The sequence below is a fragment of the Tupaia chinensis genome, unplaced genomic scaffold (assembly GCF_000334495.1).
Source record: "Tupaia chinensis unplaced genomic scaffold, TupChi_1.0 Scaffold148557_1, whole genome shotgun sequence".
In the NCBI taxonomy this organism is placed as follows: domain Eukaryota; kingdom Metazoa; phylum Chordata; class Mammalia; order Scandentia; family Tupaiidae; genus Tupaia; species Tupaia belangeri.
Genome location: NW_006208406.1, coordinates 2,054,184 through 2,078,993, shown reverse-complemented (window position 1 = coordinate 2,078,993; position 24,810 = coordinate 2,054,184). Strand labels below are relative to the sequence as shown.

The window sequence follows — 24,810 nt, the reverse complement described above, 5'->3', positions numbered from 1 at the left end:
AATAAGGTATAAGAACATGTCAAAAACTCATGACATACTTTTGTATGTTTCTGTGCAGAAATGCATCATGACTTTTCTGACGACCTAATAATTCTTTTCTTTTTTAATTTATTTATTCATTTATTTATTTTATTTTGACCAGAGAGAGATACAGCAAGAGAGAGAAAGTGAGAAAGCAAGCAACCAGGTCCAGGACTTGAACCATGGTCAGCCATGTGGAAATGTCCAGCACCTTAACCACCACGCCACCTACTGGTCCCTCTAATAATTCTTTAATACATATATCTTAAAGAATTACTAATTTAATTTTTGTATATTCTTATTCTTTAGTGTAACCAGAGAGAGAGAGAGAAAAGAAGCCACTAGGGTGATTTGTCACTTTCTGTCTCTGTCTCGCTCTGTCTGGTGATCACACGCGCCCTATAGCAAAAACCTCTCCAAAAAAAAAAAAAAAATGCGCCATGACTTTTCCAACAACCCAATAAATCTCTAAATCCACTATGATCTGTAAGCCCTCATTTTTATTTACAACTCCATGTATTGATTTACAACTTTGCTACAACTTTTTCTTTCTCAGAAGAACTGCTATAATCCAATTGCCTTGGATTACTTTCTCAAGGCTTTTTGAGTCTATGTTTCACCAGGCAATTGTCCCTCAAAATGACTCAGAGAAAAACCCTTTCAGTATTAAAAAAAAGAGAAAAATTAGGAGGCACATAACATCAGTGTTCCATTACTGGTTTAATCATTTGATGAAGGTGCTATTGATGTTCTCTGTAACCCTAAGATCAGTAAAAGCACTACATTTAATAAACTGTATTGTAAATATATAGTATATATAAGATAATGGATTAATATTTAGTGACATTAGTATATAAGTATGCTAAAGATGACAAATTCATATTATCACAGTGATTTAATTTTCTCTGAAAAATCCAACACATCAACGATTTAAGATGAATGAATTATGTTCATGTAGAAGACATAATTTTTCTTTTTGGAGTGATTTTTGCTATAAAGCATGTGTGCTCACCAGAAAGACAAAGACAGAAAGTGAGAAATCACCCTCTAGGGAGGATACTTCAATTCCTTAATCCCTTCTCCTCCATTCTCTTCTTAGGATTTTGAGCACACACACACACACACACACACACACTTACAATTTTGAGAACCCACACACACACACACACACACACACACACACACACACATGCCCAGCATGAGTCTCTTTAAGCTGCCAGGTCCAGGATTCGAACTGTGGCCAACTATGTGAGAGTCCAGCGGAGTAACCATTACACCATCTACTGGTCCCATAGTTTTCAAACCAGAAATACGCAAACAACTCAGTAAGAAAGAAATGCTCAGAAAGTAATCTTTTTTAGTTACTATGTTTAATTTTTATATTTATTATTTTATTACTTTCATTTGATAAAATTATTGTACATATTTATGAGTATAGTATGCTTTTTTGGTACGTAAATATGAGCTATGATCAAATCAGGATAATTTGCATATCTGTCACCTCAAACATTTGTCATTCCTTGTGTTGGGGACATTTAAAAATCCTCTCTTCTACCTATCTTGAAACATACAATAAATTATAGTCAACTATAGTCACCATACTATACTACAAGAGGACTCTTTAGAAAGTTCATGGAACATGAATATTGTGAAAAAACTATTCTTAGATTTTTAAATTATTTTTACACCAAAATAAACTCATACTTTAATTCCATTTTTCCACAAATTCTTTGGAGTCTCCTCTAGAGTGCTAGAACTTGCTCATCCTATCTAATTGCAATTTTTTAATCTAATTTATTTAATGAACATCACCTTATCTCCTCTTCCCTCCAGCCTTCACAGACGCTATTAATCACTATCTTATTATCTCCTTCAAAATAAATACTGTTAGCTTCCACATGTAAACGGCTTGTTTCACTAAAGATAATGCCATCCATATTCATCATACTGCCTCAAATGATAGAATTTCATTCTTTTTAATACCTGAATTATATTCCCCTGTATATAGATATACCACATTTCCTTTGCCCATTCATTTGTTGATGGACACTTAAGTTGATTCTGTATCTTATCTATTATGAATAGGGCTATAATAAACATGGGAGTTGCAGATTATCTGTGCAACACACTGATTTCCTTTCCTTTAGATATAAACCCAGTAGTGGTATTACTGGATCATAAGATAGTTCTATTTTTAGCACTCAAAGGAATCGTTATGTCTTTTTCCATAATGGCTGTATTGGTTTACATTCCCATCAACAGTATGTAATACTTCTTTTTTCTTGCATCCTAACCATTATTTATTATTTTATGTCTTTTTGATAAAAGCCACTTAACTGGGGTAAGATAGAATCTCACTGTGATTTTGATTTCCATGTCTCTGATGATCAATGAATTTAGTATTTTTAAATGTATAGGCCCATTTCAAGGTACTGTATTAAGAAGCCGACCCATTTTTAAATTAAATTCTTTGCTTTTTTGTTTCTTATTGCTGAACTTTTCGAGTTCCTTATAAATTCTTTTTATTTATTTATTTATTTTTAATTTTTTATATACATTCAATCACATTGTTTAGTTTGCAAAGTGAGTATTTCAGTATGTGAAAGTTTCTCCCCAGTTCAGTTGATCAAAATATCTTCAACCAATAACACCACACCTCCCCAGCCCGTCAATGCTCTGCCTCGGTATTAATCCCTTGTTGGATAAATAATTTATAAGTATTTTCTCCCATTCTATACCTAACTCCTTACTCTGCTAATGGTTTCTATTTCTCATTTGAAATCAACTCATTTGCTTATATTTCCTTTCACTGTCTGTGCTTTTGAGGTCTTAACCAAAAGATTTTTGCCCAGATCAATGTCTTGAAGAATTTTCTCTGTTTTCCTGCAGTATTTTAACAGGTTCAGGTCTTATATAAGAGTATTTGATTCATTTTAAGTTGATATTTTGGAGAGAAAGGATCTATTAGGTCATCAGGAAAGTCATGACATACTTTTATATGTTCTTCTATGCAAAAATGCATCATGACTTTCTCAATGACCCAAGTTTCATTTTCCTACAGGTAGATATCTCAATTTTCCCAGTACAATTTGTTGAGGAGATGGCCCTTTCTACAACAAATGTTCTTAGTAACTTTGACCAAAAAATTCTGATTTACATGCATGGATTTATCTCTGGGTACTCTATTTCATTCCATTGCTCTACATATCTATTTTTATGCCAATACCATGCTGTTTGGTAGCTTTGTAGAACGTTCTGAAATTGGTAATGTGATATCTTCAGCTTCATCATTTTGCTCAGAATAACACTGTCTCTCTGATGTATTTGGGGGCCCCCATAATAATTTTATGATTATTTTTTCTATTTCTGTGAATAATGTCATTTGTATATTGATAGATATTACATACATTGAATATGTAGCTCACTTTTGGTAGTAGGAACATTTTAATAATTGATTCTTCCAATCCATGAACATGAGAAGTCTTTCTATTTTTTTGTGTCTTCTTTAATTTCTGTCCAGAGTGGTTTTATAGTTTTATAGTTTTTATAGTTTTCACCTACTTGGTTAAATTTGAAATTTTTCTACTTTTTGATGTCTGCATGTATTGATGTTTGACTTCTATCTTACACCTGTTCTAGCTTTACCCCAAAGACGATAGTCATATGGTAATCTTTTCTCCTCAGTTCTCCTCCTGGGATTTTGGGCATGCATACACATGTGCCCAGTGTTCAAACCTTCAGATCTGGGCCTCAAACTGTGGTCAGCCATGTGAAAGTCCAGCACCTTAATGCTTCCATTTTCATTTGTTTCAGGAAAATTATAAATTTCCTTCTTTAATTTGTTCATTGACTCAGGGGTCATTCAGGAGCATATTATTTAATTTCCATGGGTTTGTAGTTTCCAAAGTTTATAGATCGTTTTTCTTTTAGAATGTATCATCCCATTCTATTCTGGCATGTAAGGTTTCTAGTGAGAAATTTACTATAAGTCTGAAAAAGGTTCCCCTGTAAGTGTCTTGATTCTTTCTCTTGCAGTTTTTAGACTTCTTTCTTTGCCTTTGGTTTTTAAAAGTTTGACTATAATATGCCTCACAGAGATCTGTTTTGGTTTAATCTATTTAGAAACCTTTAGATTTCTTATATCTGGATGCCCAAATATCTCCTACAATTTGGGAATTATTTAACTATTATTAATGTAAAATCACTGTTCTATGTTTTTGTTTTTTTTTTTAATCTCTCAAGAAATTTCCAAAGTGAGAATATTTGTTCATGTAATGGTATTTCATTTTTTACTTTTAGGGGAAAACTAAGTTATTTAAAAAGACCTATCTTAAATTTTATAAATTATTTATTCTACTTGGTCCAGTCTATTGATAAAATTCTCAATTGAATATTTTATTTCCTTCACTGAATTATTTCAGTCCAAGTTTTTTGGCTTGTTTTTGTTGCTGTTGTTGTTTTAATTTTAGAAAAACAAGGTCTTCCCATGTTATGATCTTTCTTCCCTAGCCTCTCAGTTGCTACCAAAGGCATGTGTTATCACATCCATCTCATCACCCTCCCCCCAGTAACAGGTCTTACTATATTGCCTAGGCCAGTCCCCAGGCTGTAATCCCCCTGCTTCAACCTCCCCAAATTGCTGTATTATAGGCACATGCTACCATATTCAGCCTTTAGGGTGGACAAAGACTTGAACCTAGACCTCGCATGTCATCACAGACTACAGAGCACAATGTCTTAGTATCACGTAACACCACAGATGAACCTCTTTGCTAAATTTCTTATTCAGATCATAAACTGCATTCCTAGCTTCATTGAACTGTCTTTCTAGATATTCTTTTGTATGTTGTTGAGTAATTAAAGAAAAAAATTCTAATTCCTTTTCAGTCATTTTGTAGATTTCCTTATTTTTGAAAGGTCTGTTACTAGAGAATGTTTGTATTGCTTTGGGGTATCATGTTTCCTTGCCTTTTCCATGTTTCTTGTATCTCTGCGTTGATATTTGTAGAAGTACTTGAATAGCCACTTCTACCAAATTTATTGAATGGCTTTCATAATGAAAGAATTTCTCCTGCATTTGGGTCCTAGAATGTCAATTTGGTAAGGGATTCTGGCTTTGACTCCAGGTAGGCATAGAAATGAAATTTGTGTAATTTATTGTGATAAAAGCAATGTCAACAATGCCTGCCAGTGCCCTGTGGTCTGGGATGTAGAGGTTTCCTGGACTGGCCTGCTGATTGGGACCCAGCTCTCCTATAGGCAGGACATGTCTGTGGATGGCTGGAATCACTCTGGCATTTTTGGGTATAGAATGTAGCAGGCAACAGGTTGCCTGGCTGTTTCCACTAATCACAGGAGGGCAAGGCTGCTGTGGCAGCTGCTGGGATGCTGTGTGCTATTCAGTGTTGCCTGCACAGCTTCTCCTGGAGATGTGGAGGAATGAGACCAGCAAAGGCTCCTGGCACAGGCATCTCTGGGCTGAGATGCTCACCCAGCTACTCTCCAACAACACAAGAAAAGGAGCAGGGTCACTCTGGCGCCTCCTGTCACAGGCAGCTATGTCTGAAATCACTTGTCAAGCTGCTCTTGGGGCACGCATAGGGATGGGGTCTCAGTGAGTGTGCAGCTATGGGTGTGGTCATTCATCTGCCTGCTCCCAAAGGACTCGGGGGGAGGGGGTCAGGCTAGTTTAGAAGCTGCCAGTATAGGTGACTGTGGGCTAGGTCACTCGTCTGGCTGATCCCACAGAATGCAGGGGCTTGAGCTACAGGAAAACTGAAGGTGGGGTTATTCTCTTGCTGCTCCCACAGGACACAGTGGGTAATGAGTGAATATGTAGCAGGCTACTCCAGAAGTTCCCTGCATGGGAGGCCTGGGTGGAGTTGCTTGCTCAGGTCCTACAGGATATTGATGGATGTGGTCACAAGATGGTTTTGTGCAGACACAGTGTGGGTGAGAGAGGGTAAAATATCAACTAGATTTTTCTGCAGGGACAATTTGGCAGTGTGAACTCCTGGTCATTCCCTGAACTAAGCTGAGAACTTCTGAAACAGGATTCCCTTGTGTAAAGATTTCATATATCTGAGTTGCTAATGGTGGATACTGCGAGTACCTCACTTACCTCTCACTGTCACCAAAGATCCTTCTAATTGCAAGTCGGTCTTGACTAGGGGAGACAGAATGGCAGAAATGGGAAGCTTTACTTCCCATATAGAAGGCCATCCTCAGTCTCCATCCTCCACAACATTTCTACCAAATCGCCACTATTCTCCAACTTTCTGCAACACTTTGAAATACTCCGGCAGAATATCAGCTAGTCATTCTTTGTTTAGGCCCTTCCTTGCGGAAGAGAAACTCATTGGCACCTCTAGTCAACTATCTTCCCATAAGTTCCAGAAATTTAATCTTAATTATCTTTTAGTTAAAATATATTACTGGTGAAAATATATCAGGATCCAAACTTGGTACTTTCTATGTATAATGAAATAAGAGAAATTTGGTGGTGTTGGAAAATTTTTAAGTATTAAAAATAATTTTTTGATTTACAATATTTAACATCTGATATACTTCAATGAAGTGCAGTGGGAATAAACACTAGAAAGTAAGAAAAAGAGTGTAAAAAGTAGTACTTGTCCTGGCTCTATAATTAACTATTGGGCAGTCTAAAAAGTCAAGACACAGTTTTGCAATAGGAAAACATAGAAAAATACATCATGACTTTTCTGACAACCCCATAGTTGTGTACTTTTAAACGAACCTGTTAATGACTATGGATCTAATTTTATCAAAAATTATTTTGCAGGTGATAAAAATAACTACTAATTCCTTCTATGCTTGAAATTTCTTAACTCAATGTCAGTGAGGAAATAGTTCATGCTGTCAAGACTATAATGAAGATCTATAAATACAGAAACAAAAAATTTTCATCAGAGTCATAAAATAAAGGGTATAGAGGCCTCAAGAGGGAAATGAGCAATCACAAGTCATACAGTGAGTCAGCAGCAAAACCAAATGGTAGTTGCTCAATTTGTTTTGTCCCATAACATCCTATTAATCTAGACTTGGAGGTGATAGGAGAGCACATGCCACCTTACCTGTATGCAAGAGCCAAAGCCCAGGCCCCAGCAGCACAGTACAGACTGTCTTGAATCTTGGCCTTCTGATCACCACCGCACGTTTTAGTAGGAAAGAGACCTGTGGTTGGACTTTGATACAGCAGCAATGTTGACTTGACTGCAGTGAAAGATGAGAGAAACAAAGAATTGTACACCTGCTATTTTTCTGGGGCTAAGTGTCTTGTAATCCTTTTGTTTCCTCACCCCCATTTATGACATTTTGTTGTTTCCCAATATATAAACCTTTTGAAGATGTTCAATGACTTCACATCATTCTAGCGTAAGTGGGAATCTACCCTGCATGAAGATTCTTCCAGTTGTTTTTTCATTTTGTTTTGTTTTGTTTTAATTTTGCCAGAGGGCACACATGCTCACAACAGAAAGAAAGAGAAGAAAAAGGAGAAAGCATCACTAGTGAGGCATGATTACACCACAGTCCCTTTTCCTTCATCTCTCCATCCTGTCAGGATTCTGGGCACAGACACACAAGCACTCATCGCATTTTTCCAGCCACCAAGGCCAGGATTCAAATGTCTCAGTCTCCCATTAGACTCCCTTAATCACTAGGTCAAGAGCAAGACCTAGTTCTTTCCAGGTTTAAGGAAAAGACTCTACTAATTAGGACTTACAAATAATTTTGCATTATCTTAGTTAATAGCAATACTTGTTAAGTTTTATTAAGATAATTATCGGGTATACAAAAACAGTATAATATTAAAGACATAAGTTTAACAGGGAAACTTATATTTGGAAATCACAAAACCATCTCAATTGCTATAAGAAAAGTAAATTATCAACAACTTAGGAAGGATAGAGAAAGATACAGAACAGGTCAGAATTCTGTATTTCACTAATGACTAATTTGTGCCAGGTCTTCAGAACAGTGTATTCATTTGTTTATGCTATAGGTTAGAGATATGTTTAACATTTTAAAATTGAATCTCATCTTTACAATAACATAAAAGCAACAAGTAATTGAGAACTTATACTTAAATAAAAGATATCTGTTAATGTTTTATTATCTTTTATAAAAGGGTCACTAAAATTATGTTTTCTAAAAGTTATTTTATTCCTGTCTAACTATAAAAGGATGATGGTTACCCTAAATAAATTAATCTAACCTGCGCTGGCATATAACAATTACTTTTTTTTTTTTTGAGAGGTTTCTGTTATAGGGCATATAGGGAGGATAGCTATGCTGCAATCCTTTCGCCTCCATTCTCCTCTCGGGATCTTGGGCATGCATGCACACACGCCCAGCATGAGTTTAAGCCACTGGGTCCAGGACTCGAACTGCAGTCAGCTACATGGGAGTTCAGTGACATAGTCATTACGCTAACTGCTGGTCCCTCAATTACTTTTTAGAATAATTTTTCAAAAGCCTAAAGCACTCTAGCCCTTCATAGAAATTAAAGAATCAAAATTGTGTTAGTCTTTCTCAGACTAAACTGATTTAATCATGATCATTTTTTTCAGATTATGAAGGTATTTATTATTTTCCCATAGTAGAGGATTCGTCCCTAGAGTTCACAGTAAAAAAAATGACATTTCTTTAAGATATGTAGTTAATTCTCTTCAGCTAGTTGTTGCGACAAAGATAATTAAAAAGACAGCATAAGAATGTATGCCAGGGAACTGATCAAAATAAGTTGAATTAAGGTTTTACATGAGGTTGAAATAGACAAAACAATGTATATTTCAAGGATAGACAAATCAAATTTTATATTATTTGCTAAATAAGGGTAAGAAAATGACAGAAGAACAGTGACAACAAAAAAAAGGTAATATACATTCCAATTTGTGGTTTGATGTGCAAAGAAAAGTCCTATACATACATATCACATTGAAAAACAAAATTTGCTAGGTTAATCCTGGAAAACTAAAATAAAACTAAGAAAAAAACGGGGAGCTAATATTAATAATGGTAACATATAATTACCTCTTGTAGCTCAATGAATTAGAAATAGATATACAAAGGTTCAGGACTACCTAAGGACACGTATAGGTAAGTGAGCAATTTAATAATTACATCAGATATTTATATTAATTGAAAAATATACTCAAGTTCATAAATCTAGTAAAGTTTAGGAAGGTTAAAACATAGAAGATATTGGTGACAGTTTTAGATTATTCAAGGACGAGATATAAACTACTAGATTCCTTTTACAGTACCAGTACTGATGTGTAATTAGCATACACAGGAGATATCAAAAAAGTTTGTGAGAAGTGTAATTCAACAGTGAGTTTACTTGCTGCAAAAAAAAAAAAAAGAAACTCATGCATACTTTTACTCATATTATGCATTTCCATGAAATTTCTGAAAACCTCTCAAATACCTGCCTAAGCATTGAAATTACCCCTGCATCCAAATAATGAACATCATTAACTACTTAACATACACAAGATAACTAGGACATAGTAAATACTAATCATAGCTATCATAGCTATCTAAAGAGATGTTTTCCTCAGCTTTTGCTTACCAATTCTGTAATAATGATCCAGTTTATCCCATAGAGTTTCATTATCAGGTCTTGGAAGATTAATGCTTTTAAGAGGTTCATAAACTGAGCCTAAAGGAAAAATAAAAACTCATCAAATTCAGTCATTTTCATGTAAACGAAAAATAACTCTAAACAAATGAAGATGCACGACTTAACAATCTCATTTTCATTTCTATGTGTGAACTACCATATTTCACTTCTGGTAAAATTTTTCCTGCAAGAAGGAGAAAGAAAAAGCACCCTTGACAACAAGTATAAAAGAGGACTAAATGTCAGATATTCCCACCCTCATACTCAGCACTCAATCTAAGTAACTGATGTTATTATGGTCCCAGCAACTCAGATATTACTAATACTCATGTGGTAATCACTAACTCAATAATTTCTACTTTACAAAAAATATATTTAATACATGCCCTTAAATCCAAATCTTATTCTTTATGCTGATGCTTCATCAGGCAATTTTCTACAAAATGATCACACTCTCAAAACCTCAAAGAAAAAAGATAATGCTCACATGTTACAAGTAATTCATCCCACAAATATTCAGCTAGGTTTCATACTGAAATTCTTAAGCCTCCACTTTCTCCTAGGTAGATAATACTCTTGCCTTATTATCTGGTCTATAAGCAGAGATCATTTCTACTTCTCCACCATGAAAACTATTCCAAGATGTTAGCAGAGCCTGCTGATCAAATGCTACAAAACACACAATAATCATCATAATTTGCCACAAAATGGATGTAGAAAATTGTTCATTTGACTAGTGCACTTTCTCAACTGCTGACTGAAAGAAAGACATCTGAACCCTTCGTCTTCAAACTATAGCTCATTCTTGCTAAAAGCTCTGTCAAATCATAAATACTTCAAGGTTACAATTAATCTACCTCTAGATTAGGTAATGCATAACATACAGTCTTAAATCATAACATTAAAATGAACCTATAATTTACCTGTGCAGGAGTGAAAGGGGGTATGGATTAGCATGGATTAATATTCTGTTTTAAACACGACAGTATTTAATTGTATATTCATAAGATTGCTATGTCCCATGTGCTAGAGAAAGCCAAGGTATTGGTAGAAATCTCTTTTATGTTTAGGCAGATAGTGAACATTATGAGTTAAGAAAAGGAAGTACAATCAGGCAACAGTCCCATTACCTTCTGTTAGTAAGAGAGATAGTTGGTGGATGAAAACAGGGAATAGAAAATGACCTGAAGACATTTTCTAAAAAAGGAATCTTTACAATTGCACCAACTACAATTGCTCCACAGTGAAGAATGTACAAAATTATCAATGTAAAAAGGGAAACATAAGGACTCCTTGTCTGTAAGACCCCAGACATGTTCCCTGATTTCTAGCTCTAGACAGGTATAAGTACATGAGTAGCCTGGAATTTGAGGAGAAGTAGCATGGCCATTGCTAGTACCTAAGGTTATTAGTTTGGGGAGCCTATACACTGCCAGTGAAGCGCTTTCACAAAGAAAGAAAAAGAAATAGGGAATATATAATCATAAGCTATAAGTTGTATGTATGTGTTGGGTTATCAGGAAAAATACATAGTAAAAATACATCATGACTTTTCTACAACCCAATAATATACAAAGATTAAGGGGAAAAACTTTTCGGGAGTGACAGAAGGTAGAATAGACTTGAAGTCAAAAACTGCAAAGTGAGAGAGCAAATACTATGATAATAAAAGGATCAAACAGCAAAAATATAAAAATTGTGAATATATATGTACCCAACATGGGAGCATCTAAATATATAAAGCAAACATTACTAGCGTTAAAGGAAAAGAGAAATTCTGATATAATAATATTTTGAAACTTCAACATTCTACTCTTAACAATAAATAGAGCATCAAAATGGAAAATCTATTTAAAAAATTGAATTAAACCACACCACAGAGTAAATGGATGAAACAGATATTCATGGAACATTCCATCCAATAGCTATAAAACATACATTTTCTCATCTTCCTAGCTTCTCAATGATCATTTTCTCTAGAACAGATCACATATTATGCCAAAAACTCTCAAGAAATTTACAAAAATAGAAATCATATTGAATATCTTTTGTAACCATAATGGAATAAAACTAAAAATCATTATAAAGGGGCCAGCAGCTGGTGTGGTGGTTAAGGGTGCTAGACTCCCACAATGGCCAAACGCAGTTCAAATCCTGGACCTGGCGGCTTGCTTTCTCACTTCCCCTTTTTCTCTCTCTCACTCTGTCCCTCTCTGGTTAAACTGAACTAAGTAAATAAATAAAGTTAAATAAAATATTTTTTTTAATTATTTAAATAAATCATTATGAAGCGGGACATTGGGAACTATACATACACCTAGAAACTAAACAACATGCTCCTGAACAAACACTGGTTTAAAGAAGAAGTCAAGATTGAAATTTTTAAATTTCTAGAAACAAATGAAAATAAAAGCACAACAACAAAGCCAATGGGTACAGCAAAAGTAACACTAAGGAGAAAGTTTATAACAGTCAGTGCCTAGATCAAAAAAGGGGAAGATATCAAATGAACAACCTAATGATATATTAGACAAACTAGAAAAGAAACTCTTCTCAAAATTACTAGGAGGGAAAAAATAAATGAATTTGACCAGAAATAGAATACAAAAGATGAAATAAAGAGAAATAGTGGGTTTTTTTTTTTGAAAAGATAAACAAAACTGACAAACTATTCACTAGACTAAAAAAAAAAAAAGACATTACAATTGCTAGCATACTCCTAAGAGATACAAAAGATAGAGACTATTAAAAACAATTATCCGGGACCAGAGTTGGCATAATGGCTATGTCTCTAGACTCCCATGTAGTCGACCGCGGTTCAAGTCCCAGACCTGGTGGCTTCAACTCACACTGGGCACATGTGCAAGCATGCCCAAGATCCCAAGAGGAGAATGGAGAAGGGACTGCAGGATAGCCATATCCCTGGGGGATGATTTCTTGCTTTCTGTCTCTCTGTCTCTCTCTGTCTTTCTGACAAGCACATGTGCCCTATAGCAAAAACCTCTCAAATACACACACACACACACACACACACACACACACACATATTATCCACCAAAAGACTGAAAAAAGTAGACAAAATGGATAAGTCCCTGGACACATCTTCCTGACCAAGTATAAACAGAAAGAAATAGAAAACCTGAATAAGCCAATAATGAGTAATGAGACTGATTGACTAATAAAAAGTTACACAAAAATCAAAAGCCCAGAACCAATGGTTCACTACTGAATTCTATGAAACCTTTTCAAACTATTATCAAAAAATCGACATAAATAAACCTTTAAGGAGACCAGCAGAGGGACCAGCAGTTAGTGTGATGGCTACATTACTGGACTCCCATATAGTCGACCACAGTTCAAGTCCCGGACCCAGCGGCTTACGCTCACGCCGGGTGCGTGTGCATGTATGCCCAAGATCCAGAGAGGAGAATGGAGGAGATGGGATTGCGGCATGGCCATCCCCCCCCCACTTCCCCGGGGCAGTGATTTCTTGCATTCTATCTCTCTGTCTCTCTCTGTCTTTCTGGCAAGCACACGCGCCCTATAGCAAAAACCTTTCTGAAGAAAAAAAAAAAGAGGCTAGCAGGTTGTGTGATGATCAAGGTACTGGATCCCATGTGACCGACTCTGTGGTTCAAGTTTCAGATCCAGCAGCTAGAAAAACATGTGGGGTGCATGTGGGTGAGTACCAAAAATCCCAAGAGAAAAATGAAGGAGGAGGGATTGTGGTGTGGCCATTTTCCAGGGAGGGATTTTTCACTTTCCCTCTCTGTCTCTCTCTGGCACACACATTCACCCTATGGCAAAAATCTTAAAAAACAGACAAGCAAACAAAAAAAATCTCTCAAACAAATTTTATGGAGCCAGTATTACTCTGATACAAAATCCAAAGAATGACAAAAAATAAAAATACAGACTAATATTCATGATGAACACAGATGCAAATATCCTCAACCAAATACTAACAAATCAATTCTATACACATGAAAAATTACATATAATTATCAAATTAGATCTATCCTTGGGATGCAAGGATGGTTCAAGATATATAAAAGAAAAGTATAGTACGTTATCAAAATGAAAGACATGAACCATATGATCATCTCAATAGATGCAAAAAAAGCATTTGACTAAATCTAATTTATCTTTAGGTTAAAAATGCTCAACAAATTAGGTATAGAAGGCATGTACCTCAATTCAGTTAAGGCCATATAAGACAAACTCACAGGACCAGCAGGCAGTGTGATAGTTAAGGGGCTGGACATTACCACATGACCAACCACAGTTCAAGTCCCAGACCTGGTGGTTTGCTTTCTCACTTTCCCTCTCTCTCCCTTTCTCTCTGTGTGTCTCTCTGTGGTCAAATTAAAATAAATGAATGAATAAATAAAATTAAATAATTTTTTTTAAAAAAGACAGACTCACAGTAACATCATAGTGAACAGTTAAAAACTGAAAGCTTCTTCTCTAAGCACAATGCAAAAATGTTGACTTTGAGTGCTCTTATTCAACATAGTTCTGGAAGTCCTAGCCAGAACAATAAGATGAAGATAAAAATATAAAAAATAAAAGCATTCAAATTGAAAAGGAGAAACTCATATTGCCCCGTTTGTAGATGACATAATCTTATATATAGATAAACCTAAATGCTCCACCAAAAAACTCGTAGAACTGATAAATAGCGTTGCAGAATACAAAATCAACATACCAAAATCAGTTGCATATCTATACGTCGATAATGAACTAGTCAAAAACAATTTAGATTTAAAAAATCAGTCCTATTTATAGTTAGCTACAAATAAAATGCCTATTAATAAATTTAATAATAAATAAATTCACAAATATGCAAATAATTAAAACTATATAAAAATATAGTTTTAATAATATATAATTAAAACTATAAAAATCAATGAAAGATTTTTTTTTAAAAAAAAAGGAAGGACATCCCACATTCTTAGATTATTACTAGATTATTATTTAAATGTCAAACTACTCAAAACAATCTACAGGGTCAGGACCAGCAGTTAGCGTAATGGCTATGTAGCTGGACTCCCACGTAGTTGACCACGGTTCAAGGCCTGGACTCAGTGGCTTAAACTCATGCTGGGCACGTGTGTGTGCGTGCCCAAGATCACGAGAGGAGAATGGAGGAGAAGGGATCATGGCATGGCCATCGCCCCTGGGGGGTGATTTCTCGCTTTCTGTCTCTCTGTCTCTCAAAAAAAAAAAAAAAAAAAAAAAACAATCTACAGGGTCAAAATAATCTCTATCAAAATAACAATTAAAAAAATAGAAATAGAAAAAAAATCTTAATCTCTTTCCCCAATAGGTTATGTCTACTTGCCAAAGAGAGACAGAGAGAGACAGAGAGAGGGAGTGAGTAAGAGAAAGTGAGAGCACTCCCCAGGGAGGATGACCATGCAGCAGTCCCTTCTTCTCTATTCTCCTCTTTGGATTTTCGGCACTCACACATATAAGGTGTGTTTTTTAAGCCACTGGGTCTGGGACTTGAACTGTGCAGTAAGTCACATAGAATCTAGCTGCCTGAATCACCATGACACTGGCTGGCCCAAAATATCTAAGTTTTATACAGAACAAAAGACTCCCAAATAGCCAAAAAAAATTTTTTTAAATAAAAAGACTGAATTGAAGGTGTTTTGCAACCACTTTGAAAAATATACTATAAGCCCATAGCCAAAACAGCATGAGTCTGGCAAAAAAAAAAAAAAGACAAATAGAACAATGGATCATAAAAGAAAACAAAGAATCAGTTTATAAGAGAAGTTTAAATATATAGAAATAAAATTAAGTATGACTTTGCTTTTGTACAAAAAAATGAAATCCATGTATAATTTTTATAATATTCATTTTCCATGAATATTATAAAAAATTTTCCAGTCAATTTTCTACAAAGGGGCTAAAAATCTCCACTGGGGAAAAGACGCATTCTTCAATAAATAGCACCAGAAAAATTGTAAAATACAACACCAGAACTTATTCTTCCTTTCTTTTTTTCTTTTTTTGGAGAGGTTTTTGCTATAGGGTGCGTGCGCTCCCCAGACAGACTGAGAGAGACAGAGAGAAAGAAAGCAAGAAATCACCCCCCAGGGGGGATGGCCATGCCGCAATTCCTTCTCCTCCACTCTCCTCTCGGGATCTTGGGCACGCACACACACGTGCCCAGCATGAGTTTAAGCCACCGGGTCTGAAACTCAAACCGCGGTCGACTACGTGGGAGTCCAGCGACATAGCCATTATGCTAACTGCTGGTCCCTTATTCCTCCTTTTTAACAGTTAGTACCTAGTGATCAACTTCTCCGCATCGCTCCCTCTCTCAGACTTCCTATTAGCCTCAGACAACCTCTATTCTATACTCAACTTCTATGAGATCAATTTTATTAGATTCCATTAGTCAGATCATGTGGTATTTGTCTTTTTGTGCTTGGCTTATATTACTTAATATAATGTCTTCTAGATTCACCCATGTTGTGGTAAATTACAAGAGTTCATTCCTTCCACAGTTGAACAGTATTCAACTGTATATATAAACTACATTTTCTGTCCATAGATGGATGAACACTTAGGTTGCTTCCTTTTCTTGGCTACTATAAATAGGGCTGCAATAAACACAAAGGTGGAGATGTCTTTTTGACATACTGATTTCAATTCCTTTGGATATACATCCAGTAACGGGATTGCTGGATCTACTCATGGTTTTAGATTGGGAAAAATTTTTAATCTAAAAAGTGCTATTACATTTAAAACTAAATGGATCAAAATGATTCTTTCATCTAAATTTTCTCAAAAAATCACCAATGGAGCCATCGAGAAGGAAGAACAAGTGGAATAGGATTCACCACAGAAACAGCAATTTAAACAACTATCAAGATACACACAAAAAAGTTCATAAGAGCTAAGTAAACATAGTGAGCAATCACAGTACCTAGTTAACCAATAATAATAACAAAAGACACACTGAAGAGGTTAAAGAGAATTCTACATTATGTGCATCACCCCTTCCCAAACCCTAAAGAAGTACAATACAGAGATAGGCACCATCCACTTGGAGGAAAGAGAGAGAAGTGAGTGGTCCTTACACCAGGTCTGCAATATAAAGACCCTGGGAAAATTCCATGCCCCTTTAAATCTAGGCCAGAGCCTGTAAATCAGTCTCCTGACCTGTACTGACAGTAAGTGTGAACCTGTAACCCCTATAAGACATAATCTACGGCCAAATTCACTGCCAGCACACTACAGCAGGCTTGGGTTCCAGAAAACCTCAGTGGTAGGCAGACATCAGCAACAGACATTGGGCGCACCCCAATGAGTACCTACATCTATTAAAGTAAATGTTAATAAATTGCAGAAAGAAATAAAGGTGCAAAACAGTATGAGTAGGAGATTTCAACACTCTTTTCTTAATAATGGACAGAACATCCAGACAGAAAATTAACAAACAAATATTACACATAAACTGCCAAATGGATCTAATGAACATTTACAGAACATTCTATCCAACAATTGAAGAATACACGTTACTCTCAACTTCACATGAAACATTATCCAGAACAGAGCATATATTAGAACATAATACAAATCTTAACAAATTTTAAAAGATTGAAATTATATCAAGTATCTTTTGTGACCACAATGCTATAAAACTAGAAATAACAGAAGTAACTTCAAAAACTTGACAAATGCATGAAAATTAAACAACATATTCCTGAATAACCTAAGCATCAATACAGAAAATTAGTAATTTCTTGAGACAAATGAAATGAAAATACAACATACCAAAACTTCAAGGATATATCAAAAGAAGTTCTAGAAGGAAAATTTATAACAATAAACTTCTACATCAAAAAAGAAGACCCATCTCAAACAACCTATCACTCTACCTCAAGGAACTAGAAAAACAAGAACAAACACAACCCCAAATTAACACAAGAAAAGGAATTAATAATGGGTAGAGTAGAATAAAAAAAAAACACTAGAAAGATATAGAAAAGATAAAGGACACATGATGTTTTTCTATTTTTTGAGGAAATAAAATCAACAAACCTGTAACTAAGCTAAAATAAGGTAGGAAAGGAAACATTACAGCTGGTGCCACAGAAATAAAAGAGATCATAAGAGACTACTATGAATAATTACATGTTAATTATTTGGATAGCCTAGAAGAAATAGATAAATTTCTGAATGCATACAGCCTATGAAAACCAAATTATAAAAGACAGAAAATATAAACAGACCAATAATAAGAAATTGAGTCAGTTAAAAAGAAAAAAGTTCTCCAGGGTACCAGGAGAGTCAGATCAAGATGGACATCAGGAAGCACCCAGAACCCATCTCCTCTATAATCAAGATATAAAATAATAATTATACACATTTCTACTGAAATTTGTAAGGAAAAACATTTGGAATCACCAATAAAAGACATAAAGTTTTATGAAACATGTAAACTCAAGAAAAATGACATAGAAAAAGAACTGAAGTACCCAGTTAGCTGAGTTCAACAGGCTAGAATCAGTAAAAATTCCCCTTTGCTGGGAGAGAGTGAACTAGAAATCCCTACCAACCTCTGACACCATCTTGGATAACATTCCTTATTGCCTGGGAGTTCAGCACTCCACGCTATCCCAGAGCTCAGTAAAAGTAAGTTTCTTAGATCTACAGGGCTGTAGAATTCCAGGGAAGGATCTCACCATAGACAAAACCAACTTCCAGAATCCAAGCTGCAGGACAGCAACACCATTTTCAGAACAGAAATGTTAGAGTAAAACCTGTACCAAGGATTGAAAGCTTCCAAGTTTTTATATCCCTTAGAACCCACTGAAATCACACCAGGCATGTGTGGGTAGCAACAGTGCCCACACTAGCTAGAACTGCAACTCCAGCACCCAAACACATGCATCATTATATGCCCTGGAACAAAGGTGGACCAGCGCAGTGGTACGATTACTCTGAGAAACAAAGTTCCTATTTTGAGAATTGAACAACTAATACAGTTAATTCTGCAGTAAGATAGAAAGAAGTCTGCTTCAAGTAATAAGTAAACAAAAATGGAAATCCCCCTACTGACTCCTGCTTATAATAAAGCTCCAACATGTAGCCCTTCCCCATGTAGGGCTCTTAATCCTCTGACCCATTGCCCCAAACCTGTCCTAGTCCCTGCTTTAAGACTCCCCTTGAACACATAGCTCCTCCCCCTTATTGGAGTCTCTTAGACCTCTTCCCATTGCCTCTAGCTTACCCCGGGTCCAGTCTATGCAGAGTTCTGAGTGTTAAACCCTTTTCCAGTCTTACCCCCGACCCTCCAGCTTGCCCTGGGCCAGACTCACACAGCACCTTGAGTACACTGCCCCTCCCTTTATAAACACCCATAGCCTCTAGCTTCCTCTGAAACTGCCTCCTTGAGCTTAAGGGCTCTGGTTAATGAGCAAGCACTACAGTCTCTGCCCCCATAGCACCTAGCTTGTCTTGCACCTGGTTCATGTCACAGCTTCAGCATGCCATCCCTGTCCCCTGCAGGGACTCTCAAGCCTTGGTCTCAATAGCCATTGTCTTGCCCTAAGTCCAACTTACACAGCAGTTCAGAGAAATGACCTCAGCCTTCTATAGGATCTCTCCAGGAACAGCAAGCATCTGTAAAAGACCTGTGCTGCATATGACATGCAGTGCAGCTCAAACATAAGAACCTTTCCCCACTGTGGAGAGCTCTCCACACTTGGCAAACCTGACTCTTAACTAGTGCTGAGCCCAGTAGAAATAGCACATAAATCCTGCCCTCAGCATGGGTCCTCAGTCTCTAAAGGCCTATAATCTTGGCACTGTCTTCCTGGGTGACAGCTCCTTCTCCAATGCTGGGGGTTGACAGAATCCCTAAAGATGGCAGGCCAACACTCCTAGAGCCAAGCAGGTCATTTGATAATCCCCATATCCAACAATACTGCACCACTACTACCACAGACACACAAAGTCTAAAACAGAATTTCTCATAGTCACTACTGTCAGTGAATACAATGGAAGAAAATCTGCAGTGACGACACCAGCTCGAAAGCAAAGCACTCACCTAAACAACACTCAAGGGCACTTTCTCAAGATAAAAGCTGTCCACCTAAAAAACTACTCTCAGAATTTGCAGGATTAACCCACTGAATGCACAGATATTGATGTATGTATGCAACAAATATTAAAAAGCAAGAAAAATTAATACCACCAAAGGAACATAATTATTCTCTAGTAATAAATCCCAAAGATAAAGAAATTCTTGAAATGCCTCAAAGGGAATTCAGAATGATGATTCTAAAGAAATTGAAGAAGGTATGGGAAAATAAAAATAGGAAATTCAATGATGTAAGAAAAAAATATGCGACCAAGATGAAAAATCAAACTGAGATAGAAGCCATAAAAAAAAGCAAAAACTGAAATACCCAATAAATTAAATTAAAAATATAGTACAGAGTTTCAGCAGCAGATTAGAACAAGCAGACAAAAGAATCTCAGACTTAGAAAATAAAATCTTGGAGATCATCCAATCAGGGAGAAAAACTGAAAAAACAAACAAATGAAAAAATTAAGATAATCTTCAGATTTTACGGGATACTATAAAGTGAATAAGTATTCACATCATGAGATGTCCAGAAGGAGAAGAGGCAAATATGAAAAAGTAAAACTTACTTAACAGACAAAAACATCTCTAATACTGAAAGAAAAGTGGGCATACAGCTAGAAGCTCAAAAATCTCCAAACAGCTTCAACCCAAAGAGGTCCTTACAGAACCATAACACAATTAAAATGTCAACAGTCAATGACAATCAGAATTTTGAAATCAGCAAGAGAAAAGCATCAAGTTACATATAATGGAGAACCCACTATTGCTCAGCAGAAACCACGTAGACCTGGAAAGAATAGGATGGCATATTCAAAATACCAAAATAAAAATATTGCCACCAGGAATTCTATACCCAGCAAACCTATCCTGCAGAATAGAAAGAGAAATAAAATCTTATCTTTCTTCAACAAACAAAACTGACAGTTCACCTTCACTAAAGCAGCTTACATGAAATCCTGAAGAAAGTCCTAAATCTGGAAGCAAAAAAGCAATAATTATGAACATTAAAAAAATAAAACAAAAATATAAAACATACAAGTAGACTAGACCACAAATCAGGACAGAAAAGAATCAAACACTATTCTCACAACAAATCACCAAAACACAATCACAGACAACTAAAAAGGAAAAAGAAATAAGAATACACAAACCAACTAGAAAACACCTAAAAAAACTGACAAGAGTATGTTTCAATGTATTTATAGTAACTCTAATGTAAATTTATAGTAACTCTAATGTAAATGTAATCTCCATTGAAAAGATGTAGACTGGTTGAATGGGTATAACACTAAACTCAGGGACCAGCAGATGGCACAATGTTTATGTTGATGTACTCCCATGTAGTTGACCACAGTTTGAGTCCTGGACCCAGTGACTTAGAACTCATGCTGGGCTCACGTATCATGTTAGGCTCATGTGCATATGTGCCCAAAATCCCAACAAGAGAATAGAGGTAAAGGGATTGCATCATGGCCATCCCCCGGGAGGTGGGGATGATTTCTCATTTTCTGTCTCTCTGGCAAGCACACACACTCTATAGCAAAAATATCTCTCAAAAAAAAAAAAAAAAAAGCAAAAAGCAAAAAACAAAACAACAAAAACCCCCACTAAACTCAGGCCAGCAGGTGGCATGGTGATTAAAGTACTGGACTCCCATGTGGGCGACCATTGTTCAAGTCCCAGACCTGGTGGCTTGCTTTCTCACTTTGTTTTACTCTCCTCTCTCATGAGCACATGTTCCCTATGGCAAATTAATAATAATATTAACAACAAATTAAATTAATAAAATAATTCTTTAAAAAAAATCTCAACTCAAATCTATATTGCCTAAACAAAATTCACTTCACCTATAAAGACACATATAGACTGGGGACCAGCAGTTAGCATAATGGCTATGTCGCTGAACTCCCATGTAGCCGACTGTGGTTTGAGTCCTATACGCAGTGACTTAAACTCACGCTGGGCACGTGTGTGTGTGTGCCCAAGATCCCAAGAGGAGAATGGAGAAGGAATTATGGCGTGGGCATCTCCCCTGGGGGGTGATTTCTCGCATTCTGTCTCTCTGTCTCTCTCTCTGTCTTTCTGGCGAGCGTATGCACCTTATAGCAAAAACCTCTCCAAAAAAAAAAAAAGACACACATAGGTTGAAAGTTAAAGGATATAAAAAGAATCCATGCAAACAGAAGCTAAAAGCTAGCAGGATTTGTTTAACTGATACCAGATTAAACAGCCTTCCATTTTAAAAAACTGGAAAAAAAGAGATAAATAGGCTATTATATCATGATAAAGGGATCAATACAGGAAGAAAATCCATCGATTGTGAATATATATGCACCTAACATGGGAGCACTGAAATCTATAAATCGATTATTACTGTAGCTAAAGAAAGAGATAAACTCTAATACAATAATTGTAGGAGACTTAAACACTCCACTCTCAGAATTGGACAGATCATCTAGACAGAAAACCAAAAATAATACCTCAGACCTAACCCACAACATAGAATATAGGGACCTAACAGACATTTACAGAACACTGTACCACAACTACATCAGTATACATATTCTTTTCATCAGCACATGAATCATTCTAGGATACACCAAATTAGGGGAAAAAAATTTAATAGAGACACATTAAATATCTTTGTGGACCATATACAATGAAATAAAACTAGAAAACACAATCACAAAGAAAACTGAAAATCATTCACATTCATGAAACCTAGTTTGAATCTGAGTGACTACTGGGTTGAAGAAGCAATTAAGACTGAAATTTTTAAATTTCTGGAAACAATAAAAATGAAAATACAACATATCAAAACCTATGAAAAAGAGTTCTAAGAGAAAAGTTTACAGCTAGAAGAGCATTCTTTAAAAAAAAATTAGTCAAATTAAATATGTCATGGGTCATCAGAAGGCATGGAGAGTAAGATGGCTAGGTCTCACATGGCATACTGTGCAGTTCAAGTCCTGAACTCCATGGCTTGAAAAATATGCCAGGCACATGTGCATGTGTGCCCAAAATTCTGACATGAGAATGGAGAAGGGACTGTAATGTGGCCTTCCCAGCTGGAGGGTGATTTCTCACTTTACTCTCTCTCTCTCTGTCTCTCTCCAGCAAATGTATGCACCCTATAGCAAGCAAAATCTCATGACTCATCTCAAGGAACTAGATAAACAAGAACAAAATCCCAAAATAAGTCAAAGAAAAGAAATAATGAAAATCAAGAAGAAAGTAACCTGAGATCAAAAACAACAACTAAAAGATCAAAGAAACAAAGAGTTGGCTTTTATTTTTTTAAGATTTACAAAATTAACAAACCATTATTCAGACTGAGAAAAAAGGCTCAAATAAAATCAGATACAGGAAAGGATACATTACAACTGATACTATAGAAATATGAAAGATAGACTATTAGATTGCAAACAACTGCACATCAATGAACTGAAAAATCTAGATAAAATTTATATGTTCCTGAACACAGAGAACTTGCCAAGACTTAACCAGGAAGAAACAAAAACCTGACTAGACAATCAACCCATGAGACTGAATCAAGAATAAAAAAATCTCAAAAAAGAAAAGTCAAGGAACAGTTGGTGACATGGCTGAATTTTACAAAGCCTTTTAAAAAGAGCTGATACCAATGTCCCTCAAACTATTTCAAGAAATTAAAGTAGAAGAAACCCTCCCAAAGTTGTTCTAAAAGGTCAGCATTATCCTGATACCAAAACCAGAAAACAACATAAACTACAAACCAATTATTCTGCATGAAGACAGACACAAAAATCCTCAACAAAATACTAGCTTGACTCCAATAGTACATCAAAAAGATTATATACCATGACCAAGTGGAGTTTATTTCAGGACTGCAAGGGTGGTTCGACATACACAAATCCAAAAACACAATAGAGCATATCAACAAACTGAAGAGCAAAGAAGCACATGATCATCTCAATAGATATGAAAAAAGCACTTGATGAAAGTCCAACATACCTTTATGATATATACAATTTTTTTTTTTTTAAAGAATAAACCGGAGATAGAAGGTGAGGACAGAGGTCTGACTGCTTTTTCCTATTTCTATAATGGAAAATCACCTCTGTGGGGTGATTTCTTGCTTTCTGTCTCTCTGTTTCTCCGGCAAGCACATGTGCCCTATAGCAAAAATCTTTCTCTCAAACATCCAAGTAGCTTGAAAACCATGCCAGGAACATGTGCATGCATGCCCCTAATCCAAACAAGACATAGAAATGAAGGAGAAGGGATTGTGGCATAATCATGCTTCATTGGTAAGTTATTTCTCTTGTTCTATGTCTGTCTCTCTCTAGCAAGCATACATGCTCTCTGGCAATTAAAAAAGAGAAAGATGTGTTCAAAGTATAGTAGAAAACTAAAAGTAAAATCACCTAATTCCATAAAAATCAATATTTTTTTAATGTTTCCCTATGTTCAAAGAAAGCCCATCATGAGTTACAGATAACTTGGTTAGATAATTGTTAACATTTTCGTGATCACCATTAGAAAGTAATTACATAAAATTAAACAAAGATGCTCCAACAATTTATGGGGAGCAGTATCACAAATCCGAAGTCATAAGAAAGGAAACCAATGATAACATTTTAAACAAGAATTGGATATTTAAAAGGCATCAATACCAATAAAAATGTGGAGAAAGCAATCAGTGGAGCATGAATGCCCGAAGACAAAGGAAAAAAAATGCAAAATAATGGGAAATTCTTAATAAATTATTAGTTTGAACTAAAATGAATTTAAATGCAAATTTGATTTTTATGCTTTTCTATTTGAATTATGTCTATATCTATGCATCACAGAGTAAAATAGAACTTATCAGTTATCATCATTGTAAAATTAATTTAAATATATCAATCTGATTTTTTTTTACCTGCTAATACCCATCATTTTAGAACATACAGTTGTTGAAGAGATAAACCAATGAAGCACAATACAAAGAATAAGAGCCAGAAGTTACTTGAGTAGAAATTTTCAAGCTTCAATATAAAGTAGGGAA

The 24,810-nt window shown here is 35.6% G+C and overlaps 1 protein-coding gene across 1 annotated transcript in view; it reads right to left on the bottom strand.

Annotated features, from left to right (window-relative positions):
• Positions 1-24,810, bottom strand: part of LOC102478777 (phosphorylase b kinase regulatory subunit beta) — a gene marked incomplete at its 3' end in the record, with an annotated part of 137,069 nt that overhangs the window by 68,174 nt on the left and 44,085 nt on the right. Inside the window, exons 2-3 of the mRNA XM_006170471.1 lie at positions 9,617-9,706; positions 7,116-7,254 (exon numbers count right to left, since the gene is read on the bottom strand). Of these exons, the coding sequence (XP_006170533.1) occupies positions 7,116-7,254; positions 9,617-9,706 (229 nt within the window). The remainder of the gene's footprint in view (positions 1-7,115; positions 7,255-9,616; positions 9,707-24,810) is intronic.